The sequence below is a fragment of the Crinia signifera genome, chromosome 6, assembly GCF_055691185.1.
Source record: "Crinia signifera chromosome 6, ASM5569118v1, whole genome shotgun sequence".
NCBI lineage: Eukaryota > Metazoa > Chordata > Amphibia > Anura > Myobatrachidae > Crinia > Crinia signifera.
The window spans coordinates 178688841-178704128 of NC_139222.1; the positions used below are offsets into that span (position 1 = coordinate 178688841).

Below are 15288 nucleotides of genomic sequence, written 5' to 3' on the forward strand. Positions count from 1 at the left end.
TGATCCAAGCGGGCACTGAGAGTCTCTGAACCACTAAGAGTGGTCTGAATTTTATCCAGTCTGGCAGACAGACCTTGGAAACATTGGATCATCTGACCTTGCACCGCTTCTTGCTGATCCAAGCGGTCACTGAGAGTCTCTGGGCCACTGAGAGTGGTCTGAATTTTATCCAGCCGAGAAGACAGGTCTTGAAGGCAATGGATCACTTGACCCTGCGCCGCTTCTTGCTGGTCCAAGCGGGCAGCCAGTTGTTGCACCGTGCTGGGTGGTGACGCTTGGCCTGAGGCTGGATCCATCTGGCTAGTGCTTACTGTCACACCAGGGGTCTGAGTCGCAGAGACTAAGACCTCTGGTGAAGACCTGGACCGATACCGGAATCGGGGAGGCTGCAGGAGACCCCTGCGCATTCACTTGCGCGACAGTGCACCCAGAGGCAGGAAAGAGTCAGTGGTAAAATACAACCGGTTTATTGAAATGCAGATAGGTTGTAATAACAGGCAGTAACATTTGCACGGTGGAAGTCTCTGAATAATATAACACAGGAACAGGTAATGCAATACGTTACTGTAGATGTGAGATGATTCGATGGTGGAACATCGGACTTGAGATGACTTGAAAGATATGGTACAGGATGACGAATGAAGAAGAGGAATCCGGAATAACGGAACTAGGATCGATGGTGGAACATCGGATGATGAAGGAACATCGGAACCAGGAAGAATATCGGAAACTTGGATGAGGAATGAAACATCGGAACTCACAGATGATGGCGGAACATCGGATGATGACAGAACATCGGATGAGGATGGAACATCAGGATTAGAGATGATGGCGGAACATCGGATGATGATGGAAGGAAAAATAATGTTTGTTTCACCCGGATCGTGACACCCCAGAGTTGTAACAATAGATATATAGATTAGATAGATAGAAAGATAGATAGATATACACACCATAAAAGGATTTGACTATCTAGGGGATTACACACTGGGGACTATTCCAATATTTTTACATACATATTCGCTGCACATACATACTGTACATACATGCACACATACACAGCTTACATACATATTCTCACACATACAATGCATACATACAGTATGCACAGCATACATACACCTGCATGCGCATGTACTTACCCCATGCCCCCCCCCCCCCCCTTCATCGGGCTCAGCTGGCTGCACTGCATAATGTAGGAGGAGATAGAGAGTTGGGGGTAGCGACAGCAATGACTATGTAAAGTACCTTCTTAGCCCTCCTTCCTGGGTAAGTACCCAGTCCCCCTTCAGTAATAGCGGCGCTTCATACCGTCGGGTCTCATCAGCGCTGCAGATCCGGACCTACCACTGTCATCTCCAGCTGCAGCAATCACTAGTGCCATGCCCCCGCTGACCAGCGCTGGCAGCTGCACTTTTGATCTCTGGCACCAGCTGGGTCTCCCACTGTCACGCATCATCAGGTGAGTAGGAAAGAGAAGGAGCGCACACCGCACAGCAGTCGCGGGGCTCACGGGAGGGCAGCACAGCTGTTACTACCCGCCCGACAATATTTTTAAAAGGACTCCGCAGCAGCGGCAGGAGGTCGGCAGCCTCTTAAAAAAAAAAAAAACGTTGCCCATCAGGGGGGTTCTGAGCCAGGGCCGGCCTTAGGCATAGGCAAACTAGGCAATTGCCTAGGGCATTTGGAATGCTTAGGGGCATCAGCAGCTTCTGCTGATTAAAATGATATGCAGCATGCCTATATTCTGTGTGTGAGTGAGGCTGTATCTGCATATGAAATAGTGTATATGGAAATCACTGTAACATAGCATTCCGTATGCAGGTACAGCCACAGTCGCACACAAAATATAGGCATGCCGCATTATCATTTTAATCATCGGAAGCTCCTTGTGTGTGCTGGTCATAACAATGCAAATAAGACGAATTTTCAGCAAAAAAGGCACCCAACGTTAGCAGAACTAAAGTTACATCACACAAGTTGCACTACTGTATGGCATAATTTGAATTGGGGGCACTATTGTGTGGCCATGCCCCTTCTCAGCAAGAACACACCCCTGTTTGGGCTGCGCACCGAATGTGTGCACTGTTACTATTTAAAATATTGCGGGTAGGAGCACCAAAATGATGACTGCTATGATGAGGGTTGATGGTGCTGGGAAAGGGGAGCAGGGTCAGAGGCAGAACTAGTGACGGTGCTAGGGGGCACCAGCCAAAATCTTGCCTAGGGCATCATTTAGGCTAGGGCCAGCTCTGTTCTGAGCAGCCAGAAACTTCCCCGCTTGCGCCACTGGAGTTGTATGTTTGACATGAGAAGCATCTGTAGGGCGAATGCATGTGGCAAGCTTGATCGAGACCCGATTCTGGGAAGTTTGGCTGTAGTTCCTTTCCATTACATACAGTAACATGAAACGTACAGGAACTACATCACTATTTTAAACTCGCACCCTACTACATTTGGCCCACAGATTAAAAGTAGATCTAGCACCCCTAAAGTGATAGTACAGTAGAAATGACTTGTTTTAGTTTTTCTGACACTGTACTGTTCCTTTCTCCTATGTGGGCAAGCAAGTACAAAAGTAATTGGGAAGCTAAGACTGAACAACTAAAAGGTAAAGTCAAAAGAACAAAAGAGATTGGGGTTGATGTGATGCAGTGTGAGTACAGCAGCCATGCGGGATGCCAGCTGAACTCAGTGGTCTTTTTAAAAGGGACAGTTATTTATAAGGCATAACCATGCCTTGAAAATGACTGCCCCTTTAAAAAAAACCTCTGAGTTTGGCCGGCATCCAACACGCCCGCCGGATTCGCACTGTATTACATCTGGCCCATTGTATGAAAGATCAGTAAAATAATGGGTAGAAAGGATTCCCCATATTGTCAGAATAAAAAGTAATTGAGTTCATAGTCTCCAGACACAAGTATTGATATATATTTGTAAAGATAATGTTGTTTACATTCTATTCCTGTAATGGATTGTTTTGTGATGCATCACATTTACATGCAGTTTCTTTACAAATGTCTCTGCTTTTCTCTTCTGACAGATATCTTTAGTACCCTTGATTTTTTCAGATTTAGAAGATCCCTCCCAAATCCCAAAACTGAAAATTTCCTACTTGTTCTTTTTGCCACCCAGTGCTTTAGTGGAATTGATAAGTACAATTGTAAGTATATGTTACACTGTTCATATGTCCAGACTCACAGTTCTTGTTACAATTCAGTTACAGTACAGTACAGCAATTTAAGTACAGAAATACAGTTCTAACTAGAGACAGGATTATAAGCAGGGCCGGCTTTACCATTAGGCAGCTGGCTAGGGCGCCGGGATCATGGGGGTGCCTATCAGAAAATCAAGGATGTCTATGAGGATCCTTTTTGTACTTAATGCAGGTGGCTGCTGTGGAACTTCTATGACCTCACCTCCATACTTTCCCTTGATGCATAATTCCAGCAAGCAGGGGACTCGCCCACCATCCTGGGGTGCTGGGATGAGCACCTGATATTTAGGAGCCTCCCTGCCATTCCGGAATGCTAGGCAAGTATGCCTTAAGGCAGTGGTTCCCATACTGTGTGCCTAGGCACCCTGGGGTGCCTCAGGACACTTGCAGGGGTGCCTTGGGTTGGTGGACCAGGATCAATTCATATTATTTATGGTCAATGTACCAGGCAAAACCAGTACTTGTGGCTGCCAATCATAATATATGTGGACAAACAGATGCAAATCCTGTCCCTCACCACATAACTGTGGCATATAAACACAATGCACTTAATTTAATATTTTTTTTCTGAATCTCTCGATAAGAAGCATTTGGCCTAGAGGTGCCTTGAAAATATTTTGATGCTCTAGTGCGCCGTGATTCAAAAAAGTTTGGGAACCACTGCCTTAAGGGTTTGGTATGTGGGTATTGGTGGCAGTATGGCGGGGGGGGGGGGGGGGGCAGTAGGTTGAAGTTTTGCCTAGGGTGCTGTGAAGCCTTACACCGGTCCTGATTATATGCAACATAAAAACTTGAAATATGCATGCAAATATACATAAAAACACTTGAAATGCATGAAAGGTTATTTAATATGCTACATTAAATAATAAAAAAAGTTAATGTTAACTTATTTATTTAAAAATCAGCACACGGTAGAATAACAGTCTTACGGTAGAATAACACATAAGTAAGCAGTAGAATAACATATTGATAATAAACAATTATTTAACATTTTGTAAAGGTGGCCATACACGCTGCGATAGCGGCGCGCAATGCGATGCGATGCGTGCTCCTGCGGGATCACATCGCACAGTACAAAAAGTATGTGCTGCATTTTTTGTACTGCTTGCGGATCGCATCGAACGCACATTGACATTGCATGCAAAACGCATGCTTTGCGATGCAATCTAGCCCATAACGCACAAATGGAAAAGGACCATTCAACATCCACTGAGGTAACTGGGCAATATTTGAATTTGGGTGCTATGTTAGCACTTATTGTTTTTTTCTTCCTGGCTGCTACAGCAGACTGCAGCGTCCTAGTCTCTTTTGGTATCAATTACACCAACCCTCATCTCCAGCGCCGATGGATCAAATGTCAGAATAGCATGTGAGGACGGTGCAGTAGAAGGCTTCCTCCCTGCACCACATACTCACCATGAGCCAGCGTTTCCTACACGTCGCATGATGTCACAATCCTTCCACCTGCCTCCGCTCATGCAGAAGTCTCTCTTGGTGCAAATTTCCATGCCAGAGGCAAGCAAAGGTTCAGGAGCTTTGTGACGGCATCCTCCCAGACTGACTTTTATTAAAATGGATTGGCAGCCTAGAGCAGTGTCAGACGTAACGTACATCAGAGGTCCCCCACACTGCGCACATATTGGCCCGGCCTGCACACTCTACCATTACCTGGCCAGCAGCAGCAGGGCAAAGCAGTGACGTGATTTGTGGGTGGAAAGGGGGCGGGACCTAATACGTGAAGTGCCCCCCTTTAGAAAAATATGCACTATCACTAGGTTTTAGGTAAAATATGCAATAACCAGTGAGAATGAGCAAAATATGTAAATACATATGCACATGGATATAATACTGTCTCTAGTTATAACTATTTTGGGTACTTGTGTATTATCTGGGCGCCCGATTTTTTCATGGGGTCGGAAAAATCGCGTTCATCGCATCGCATGCAACCAAATCGCATGCAATGCGATGGACGCGATTTTTCCATAGGAATCAATGTTAAATGTTCCCAAATGGTCCCTGAGACCCGATTTCCCATTAGGGTCAATGTTAAATGCCCCCCAGGCCCCCCCATTTTGGTGTATGCCCCCTCATTGTTAACGACACCCCACCATCAATGGCAACCCAAAGCGTGGCGAGCGCAGCGAGTCCGCGAGGGGCGGCGGTACGCGTCCTCTGACCTTTTAATACCCCCACTATCCACGTCGGCGTGGAGATGATTTTATAAAGTGTGTCGAGCGCAGCGAGCCACCGAGCCCGAAGCGTGGGGAGCGAAGCGAGCCCTGCGTGGAGCCGCCGAAAATGAGCCTGAAGCATGGCGAGCGCAGCGTGCCCCGCGGATAACTTTAACAATGATGGTTAACAATAGGCATCAGCAGAATATCAAATGGAATTTAGGGGGTGATTCTGATTAGCGCCCGTGATGCTGCACCCCCCCCCCCCCCCCACGCGCACGTGCCACCGAATCCCCGTGTTAACATGCAAGGGAATATGCAGCAAAGACACATCCCCTCACATGTCTCCGCTGCAGGAAAAAAATCATTCGATGGTCAGCGACCATCGAATGATTTCTCCTGCTTTTTGCAAATAAAAGTCATTGGGTACTAACCTTTATTTGCGAGGGCCGGTCCTGTGACATCAGCCGCCCGCCTCTGGCACACATCGACCCACCCGCATATCCATGGGAACACCCAGCGTTTTCATGGAGATGCCCATAAAACACTGGGCGACCCCCGCCCCCACCTCCGGCCACCCCTGATCCTTTCTAGAGGCTCAGCGACTATACAAGTCCCCAAAGCCGTTCGCTTGAATGGTGAAGGAATAGACCTGGCTCATAGCTGCCCAACTTTCCTGGGTTTTATCCTGCACTTAGCTGTAGATAAAAGTAAAAAGTGGTCTGTAATTTCTATGGACCAGCTTTAGGCAAAGGTACAATATAGACAGACCTGTTTTTGGAGTTTTTGGACACAAAGATATAAATAAAATGATTGCACCAAAGTATAATGACCATTATTTGTATTTGCTAAATGAATGGAATGAACGGCTATTGTACACATAGCTGCAAGTTAAATGCCTAGCATACAGAGAACCTATGATCACCTAGCTGAAGGTGTAACTTTAGGATCTTAGCAGTGGATGTTTCTTTTGTTTATATTCACCTAACATAAATGGCTTTTTCACAGGCTCTATTTGTGTATGATGATTTTTATAAAGCTGGATATTATACACTTTCATCAAGTTATATCATGCCATTAATTGTAAGTATATTGGTTTTTCTAGTACTTTGCACCACAGATGTTATCCAATTTGTTGACACCATAACACATAGACAAGATTAAAGTAATAAATAATTTAGGAAAATCACCAGCAAGATAGCTGACCTGAGTATACCGTAGTTATACTGCCTTTTCTCATGGACCTTTCCTCACTGCTCCTGAAATGGAAAATACCATCTCTGGAATTAAGACGCTGGGCAAACCAGCTCATTGAATTGTCCAGCAACAGTAATTAGCCTTTTTTTACTGCTTATCTTGCCATATTATTCTGAACATGTCTTTCTATTACCCTTTTATCGTCAACATCTGTATTGCCCTCCACTTAAATGTTTATTTTCTCTTAGATGTTTTGACTCCTACCTTATATATACAGTAGTTTTGTATATTATAGCTTATTATACTGTAGGTGTAGTTTGCAGTTAGAAAGCACTCTGAGAAATTGGACCACGTAACTTGTGTGTGCAATGTGATTAGTATAACATTTATATAGGAATGTATATATATATATATATATATATACACATATATATATTATTTATGTAATCTATATCTATCTAGGCTTCAACAATGGGAACACACAGCAGTTGAGTGTATGTATTGGGGAGTGTCATAGGCTTGTAGCCAGAAGTAGACATTAGTATTAAATATGTCTGCAGGATGCAACATTTACCGGGATCTCCTGCTGTAGCATGGAGCAGGAGGAAATGCAGAGGAAAATGATGCCAGTTGCGGTGGGGTGGTTCAGTGTGCATGTATTAGTTTTTGTGTATTGTCACATAAACCGCCTGTTTTGCAATTTATTTGATTTTATCCGCATTCAGCCAACTTAAGCACAAGTGTTCTTATTTCACAATACAATAAATTATTTGCAAAATGCAATGATGGTAAAAGTACATTACAGTTGTCTAATTACTGTATATGAAAGTAGTCAATTGATGTCACATAACATCACTTACATTGCAGGTCATACAAGCAGCTTCTGCTGATTAAAATGATATTTGACACGCCTATATATCTGAATGTGGCTGCACCTATATCTGCCTTCCTACATTACAGTGTTTTCCAGTAAACCACTGTAGCATAGTATTTAGAATGCAGATACAGCTGGAGTAGTATACAGAATATGGACATGCCACATTATATGCAACACTATGTAACACTTTGTGTAGCACCGAGGATAGATGTATGTGGACACATCTGTAGAACATTTTTTTCCCTGTGAAATATATTTGTTGCTGTTTTATATAAACTCAGATCTTTCCTCTAGTAGAGTGAATTTCTCCAAACTGAATGTCTTCTTTATTCTAGTCCTACATACATATCATCATATTCTTAGGCATCCTGTGGTTGTTGGAATGGAGATATGGGACAAGAAGCTTGAAAAGAGATCCAGTATTCAGGTTTAGTATAAGACACTTTCTTGGTTACAAGTACAGTAGCTATCACTCTGCTCCTTATATCACCAGTTTTGCATTGTTTGTACTGTTCCTAGTGTCATCGTACATACTGTTCATGATAGATTGCAGTTATAAATAATTATGGCCCATATTGTGATTGATTCGGACCGCTGCGTGTGCGGTCGGACGGCCGATGTTTGATGCTTGCGCATGCGCAGAAGCGTATCTCGCATGTCCGAACACGCGGTGACTTCCGTGCAGAAAATGATCGGTCTGAACCGTCTGAGCAGGGGGGTGGAGAGGGGTGTGAAGGGCTGTTTGGGCGTGAAGGGCGTTGCCATGAAAATGCTGGGCGTACGTATGGTAATGCGGCCGTGACACATGTGTGGGGGGCGGACAGCTGACATAGCCGGATGCCTGACTGCTCGGTCCATCATTCGATGGTCAGCGACCAGTGGAGGATGGGGGAGGTTCCCGCAGATGGAGGAGGTGTTCACATGAAACATCCACTCGCGGTGCATTCGCTTGGCGTCTTACAGCGTTGGGACAGTGATCCGTACGGTAGGCGGGGCTATGAACACTCAGTTCCTGTCCGAAATACGCATCTGTCAGAATCAACTAGAATAAGGGCCTATGTGTTAATGTTAGCAGCAACCTACTGATTGTTGCTGCTATCCCACTGCCTTCTTTGTTAAATAGACCACTCAAACTGTTGAAAAGAACATTACTGTAGATGTAAGCAGTGGTGCAAGTAGAAATTGTGGCTTGTGCCACAGCCACTTGCCAAAAATGGGTGTGTGTCATGAGGGGCTGTGGTCATATAACACCAGGGGAGTGGCTACATGACAATATGGCCACCTTACACAGACCTTTTTCTATGCATTGTGGAGGCAGAGTGCTGTGGCTTGCGCAGGGTGTTCAATGTGGGACTCGGGGCAGGGCTCATCTGCACTGCTCACCTGGCACTCAATGTAGATACTCGTAAATAAAGTAGCACTTATTTTCTTATAAGAAAGATATTTCTTTCCTTCCAGAACTTCAAAACGGAAACCTAATATCAAACTAAATCCAGAGGAGCTAGAAGATGCTGATGAGTCAATTCTGGCTGAAAAGGAAACAGTTAAACAGGCCAAAGCAACTAGAAATGAGGAGGAGGTAAAATGATATAACCCTCATTCACTTGGCCTTTAGCCAATTGCCTGTAGCAAGGTCAGATGTAAAACACTGAGGTTTATTATCTCAGTGTTTTATACCGTGGGGAAGGGGGGATCAGGGGCTGTGGCGGAAATGTGGGAAACCAAACGAAACCTGTGCCCACCTTCCCATGGGACCGGGAGGAGGACCCGATTTCTTGGACCCTCTGGGAGGGTAGGCAAGTATGTTCTAATGACTTTCCCACTGTGTGCAGTCTGTGCATAGCCCAGGACCTACTCAGACGGTGCAATAGAAACATGAGGATCAAGGCCAGAGCTGGCGTCACACATCCTCCCTAAAAACACCTGGGCACACCTCTGTTTTTCCTGACACTCCCAGAAAACAGCTGAAGGACACTTCTAAACGCTTCCTGTCAATCACCTTGCAAACAGTCACTGATTAAAAATGTAGAGATATGCAGGTTCGGATTTACTCGGATCTCAAAAAGGGATCTTATTGGCTATCCAGCTATCACATGTTTTGGAGAAAAAACATGTGACAAGATCCCGTTTTGAGATCCAGGTAAATCCGAACCTGCACATCTCTATAAAAAAGGGGTAGGATTTTAGGTACTTGTGTATTATCTGGGCTCCCGATTTTTTCATTGCATACTTAAGGCATGCAATGCGATGCGATTTTTCATTGTAAAGACCTGATTTTTAATTGTATAGTCAACCATGGGTGATTTCATACCCCCCCTATCCAACTATGCATGGAGTTGATTTTATATAGTGTGGCGAGCGCAGCGAGCCACTGAGCCCGAAGCGCGGCGAGCGCAGCGAGCCCCACGAGGGGACACAGATTACTTTACATGTATTCTGCATCCGCTCGCCACGCTTCGGGCTCGGTAGCGCGCTGCGCTCGCCACGCTATATAAAATCAACTCCATGCGTAGTTGGATAGTGGGAGTATGAAATCACCCATGGGTGACTATACAATTAAAAATCAGGTCTTTACAATGAAAAATCGCATCGCATTGCATTGCATGCAATGCGATGCAATATAATGAAAGAATCGGGCGCCCAGATATTAAACAAGTACCTGATTTTATTGCAGGATGGTCTTGCGCATGCGCACTACAATCTGTAAGCATACGCAGATGTTTCATAATCGCTTGCACTGCAAACTCACAGCTGTGCTATCAGGTCTTAATAACCTCCTGATTCAGGATGCTCGCTTGGTGCTATTTGCATCTGACATTATCGAGTGCCCACCTCTGACGCAGCCCCAGTATGTGCTACTACTGTATAAATATTTTAAATGAAGGGGGGGGGGAAATGGCTTATCTTACTTCCCAGTAAAACGTATTATCTTGTTTCAGAAGCCAGTCATCATTGTTGACAGTCTGCGCAAAGAGTTCAAAGTTAAAACAGGAACTTTTAGTTTTAAGAAGAAAAGGAGAGTTGCCACCAAAAATATTTCTTTTTGTGTAAAGAAAGGTAAAAATACAGTAATAGCAGTTCTAGTCTCCACTCATTTATCTGCATTGCACTGTAGGAGCACAGCTCCTGTTACTGACCTACAATGTTGTTTGTCATAAAAAATTCACAATATTTTGTTGCAGGTTTAAACCATTTTTCTTTGCTGCTGTGCTAAAGACTTGTTGTATGTAAATAAACTAAATAAATTACAGTGATGAATACATGATGAAAACCTCAGTTATATAACCCATTACAAGTATTGTTCATAAAAGATTCTATATGATAAGCTACAAAGTATGTGTGTCCTTTATTCACGGCCAGAGTTTTGTGTCTAGCACAACCAAATTTGGCATGGTAATGTTGTTTGACCAGGATTAGGTTTTTTGCTATGTTTGAACTTTGTCAGGGCCGTGGAGGCATAGGTGCACTGAGGGAAACACACCGCACACTGTGCATCGATGTTTTAATAAACACCTTTCCGGGGTCCCGCATCTGGTGCTGCATCCACAGCAAAAATCACTGCCAAATTGTCTGCCGCGCAGTAGTAAAATTTGTCTCCGGAACACGACGGGCAGGCACCATGTCTAAGGAGACCTGCACATGCGCAGTAGATTCAGGCACAATGCCAGGATCTATAGACCCATAGAGAGCAGGGTGCCCACTGCACTGTGTGCAGTCTGTGTGAAGCCCAGGATTTGCTTGGTGGCTGCGATAGAAGCAGTCGGATTGGGTCTAGAGCTGACGTCATATGACACCTAGGCAAACCTGTTTTTCCCTCACACTCCCAGAAAACATCTGGTTACCACCCTCAAATGGCGGCTGTCAATGCTGCACAAACAGCTACATTCAGGGCATTAGGGTATCCACCTGCAGGACAAATGCTGTACAAACTGTAGCCACAAGAGCCATGGAGTCTCCAGCAGCCAGGGCTGTCATCAGAACTTGTGGGGCCTGGGACTGACAAAATAGGCAGGACCCCCCTTACCTTTCTCAGACACTTGGAATGCCTAATGAGACCTGTGTCTGCAGCTCTGTCCGCACTACTCAACCTGTGCAATGCTTCAAGGGAAATGTGAACTTTGTTTATAACAAATTATGCTTTATAAACTCCAGTCCTTGGCCCCCTTTCTGTCGGCCCGGGACTGGAGTCCCCGCAGTCTCACCCTGGTGACTGCCCTGCCAGCTGCAACTCAAATTTGACAATCTGCTAATTCTGAAAAAAAACTGCAGTTATCAGATTAAAACCATGGCAAGTCTTTACACATGCTGCATTTCACTATGTTGCAAATATGCAAGTATGACATGCACCCTAAGGTAAATATTGGGAACATGCCCAGCAATGTTCCCTCTAATTTTACGAAGGCTGTGTGCAGCAAAAGATTTTGGCTGTGCAACTCTGGAAGGAAATTTACATTTTTGTGCGTCACTTATATATAACTGGAAAATGACGTTCAGCATTTGTGTTAACTTTACTTCAAAATGATATTAAACATTTAATCATTCAAAACACAGCATACAATGTAGTTAATGGGTGAAACACACATTATATTGAGCCCACAACTGCAGTGTGCTCGCGCACGTGCGCACAGTTTAGAGGGAACACTGATGCCCAGGTAATGCATGCATTGCAGTGCTACAACATGGGGCAGATTATCACCTGGTACGTGTTGGTGTGAGAACAATGTCCAGTCTTGAACCTGGGCAATGCCAGGTATCCCAGATAGTTTAAAACACCCCACAGAGGCTTTAGTATGTTTTTGTGAGGATTAGGGAAATCTACATAAAATATATTGAATGTGAAATGCATTATCAGTGACTTACAATACCTCTCTCAGAGTCTACTCTCTATAAAACAATCTTTGTATACCTAGGTGAGGTCCTGGGATTATTGGGCCCAAACGGTGCTGGAAAAACCACCTCTATATTCATGTTGGCCGGAGATATCAAGCCAACAGCCGGGGAGGTTAGTATAACACTGCTGTCTCAGCTGTACACTGCCTGCAGAAAACCCATTCTGTTAATAGTTAACCGCTTTCGATTCTTGCATTGTAAATGTACATGATTATAGTTTTTATATTAATAGCTCTCTAATACTCTGACTCTGTTATAAACAGGACCAGATTAAGGCTTGTGTGGGCCCAGGGATGAAATTGGGGGGCCTACCTCCAATAAAATGACCCCTTGCCCTGTCTAAATCCCCCCATCCTACATTTAATCTGGTCACATTGCCTCACAGCTCCATTCTGCCCCTCTGTGCCAACAGGGTACTCACCTGCCATGCTTTTTTTTACCCTGTAATTGAGACAGGGTCTGTCAACGCTTAGACTGCAAATAGTGCAGGACTAAGCAGATTCCAAGATCTTCACCTCCTGTGCTTTCTGACCCTGCTATTAGGACAGTTGCTATCGCTGCTCAGGCTGCATACAGAATGGCGCAAAATAGCTCCCGAGTTCCTTTATCAGTGGCACATACGTGATGTGTCATGTGCCGCTGATGAGGGGACTCAGGAGTCGCTCCACTCTGCACTACAGTATATGCAGAATACCAGAAGCCTCTGTCCCAGTTGCTGGCTCAGATTACCCGTTTTGGGGGCCCATTTTCTGTGGATGAATGCCACTGCCACCCCTTCCTTAGCCCAGTTGTCATAACTGCTAGAAATGTATCATTAAGATGTCTTTCCATAATTAGCATTTCTGCATTCAAATTTTATGCAGAGGCCTGTCTATTAATTTCATCCTCTTTGCTACACACTATAGGTAGTGCTATGTGAACTCGATTTGGCCAAGACTCAAGTCTCTGATGAATCCACCGCGTTTCTGGGTTACTGTTGTCAGAACAATCCCCTGTGGCCAGAAATGACAGTGAAACAACATCTGGAGATTTATGCAGCTATAAAGGGTATGAAGAAGGAAGATGGAGATCTGGTCATAAGGAGGTACAAAGTCTCCTCTACGTCACTTGCAGTAGCAAACCAGTAGTGCTTTAGGGCTGAAGAAAACTTGATAAAACTTCTTTTGAATAATTTTTAACTTTTAATCCCAATATTGAACATAAGTTGCTGCATTATTTAACACTAAATTCTATACCTGAGAGGGTATGAAACTAAAAGGAGAAAAGAAAGTCCATACCTTTACATGACATAAAGTTACTGCTGATTCTACATCCTTTATTGCTGTGCGGGCTGGGGTTGGTGGTAAGAGGTCTATGGACAGGGCCGTCTTAACAGCAGTGTGGGCCCCTGGGCAAAGCAATGCACTGGGGCCCTTACCCATTCTCCCATCCTAGGGGTGGGGGGGTGCTGTCAGCAGCAGCTTTGATGTCCCACGGGTGGCAGGGGGTGCTCTTCCAATCAACATGTAGGACCTGAAGCAGTAACTTCTGCTAATAACTCCTTTACTGCACAGGTGGTGGGAGGGAGAACACTAACGTGTGGAAGGGGGCATTGAGCTGAATTAAGGGTCCCTTGTAAATGACTTCCAGGGAGGTTGGGGGTGTTTTATACATAGGGGAGGGTTGGATAATGGAGTGGGCTTAATATTCATCATTTTCCGGTGGAATGGCAGCTTGTTTGACTGCAGATATCGCCATTATCTGGAAATAGATTTCTTAGCCTTCAATAGTATAAAAACCTAGAGTCCCAACTTTCAGTGGGTGCTGTGGACTTGGGGATCAGAGATCAGGAGCCAGAGAGATCCATTGACAAAAATATAAAACTGTACACCAGATGTTTGGAGCTGGAGCTGGAGCAGGGACCGTCTGCTGGAAGGCTGATATCTCTGGTTTTGGGCATGATAGAGACAAACCGCTAGTGTGGACAGAAAGGGGAGAGTCCCAGCTTTTGGAATATACTCTCAGTCAGAGATAATCTGAGAAATATGACTGGGAATTGCAATTAACAGGTCAGATGTGGACTGCTGCTTTGAAGTTGGATATCTCCAGTTCTCCAGGGCTGATTTTCAAAATTCTGGTATCCCTGGAAAAAGGGGATCCTCGGCTATCAGCATAGGGCCCTTATACACCCGGGGCCCCTGGGCAAGTGCCCATTAAACCCATATGAAAAGACGGCCCTGTCTATGGAGAGTTTTCACAGTGATTATTAATCTGGTCCATCCTGTTATATTTTGTTTGCAGAGTATCCGAAGCTTTGGAGCTAAAGGAACATTTAGATAAACTGACGAGGAAATTGTCTTCTGGGGTCTCCAGAAAGGTGCTTATAGATTATCTTTATTCTGTGCCCGTTCAATACATAATGTAGGCTATATACTTAAGTACTCCCTGGTTTCCGATGAGAGCAGGGCTAGTGTGTTATACAGGGGCCCATGTGCCCGGCACACACTACACCCATTACACATATACAACTGCTTAACTGCTACCATGCAGTGCCCTGGATAGCTCAATCTTTCCCATACTATCTTTCATAGGGGGTTATTCAGACCTGATCACATTGTTTTAGCAAAAGGACAAATTCATGTGCACTGCAGGCGGAACAAATGTAACATGTGCAGAGAGTAATGCTGTGAACACACGGGGCGAATCTGGCTCATGGCCGATTTTGATCTGATTTTGGCTAACTGCACTTTAGATGTACTTTAGATTAAAGGTACCCACAGACGGTGAGATGTGTGCTAGGTGGGGCTGTAGATGTAGCTTATCTAGACTTTAGTAAAGCTTTTGACACTGTCCCACATCGCAGACTGTTAAATAAACTTGAAAGCTTGGGATTGGATTTTAAGATAGTTGAATGGATAAGAGCGTGGTTGCAGGACAGAAAACAGAGAGTTGTAGTA

The 15288-nt window shown here is 44.6% G+C and overlaps 1 protein-coding gene across 4 annotated transcripts in view; it reads left to right on the plus strand.

Moving 5' to 3' along the window:
• The window catches only part of LOC146008704 (ABC-type organic anion transporter ABCA8-like), a 230709-nt gene that overhangs the window by 197385 nt on the left and 18036 nt on the right, over window positions 1-15288 (plus strand). For 3 of the 4 annotated variants that reach the window (XM_083148276.1, XM_083148275.1, XM_083148279.1), the window contains 8 exons: window positions 3044-3163; window positions 6397-6471; window positions 7798-7889; window positions 8921-9041; window positions 10402-10519; window positions 12373-12464; window positions 13258-13436; window positions 14633-14708. In XM_083148276.1, the coding sequence (XP_083004402.1) occupies window positions 3044-3163; window positions 6397-6471; window positions 7798-7889; window positions 8921-9041; window positions 10402-10519; window positions 12373-12464; window positions 13258-13436; window positions 14633-14708 (873 nt within the window). The remainder of the gene's footprint in view (window positions 1-3043; window positions 3164-6396; window positions 6472-7797; window positions 7890-8920; window positions 9042-10401; window positions 10520-12372; window positions 12465-13257; window positions 13437-14632; window positions 14709-15288) is intronic. The other variant, XM_083148277.1, reaches the window with a different exon arrangement.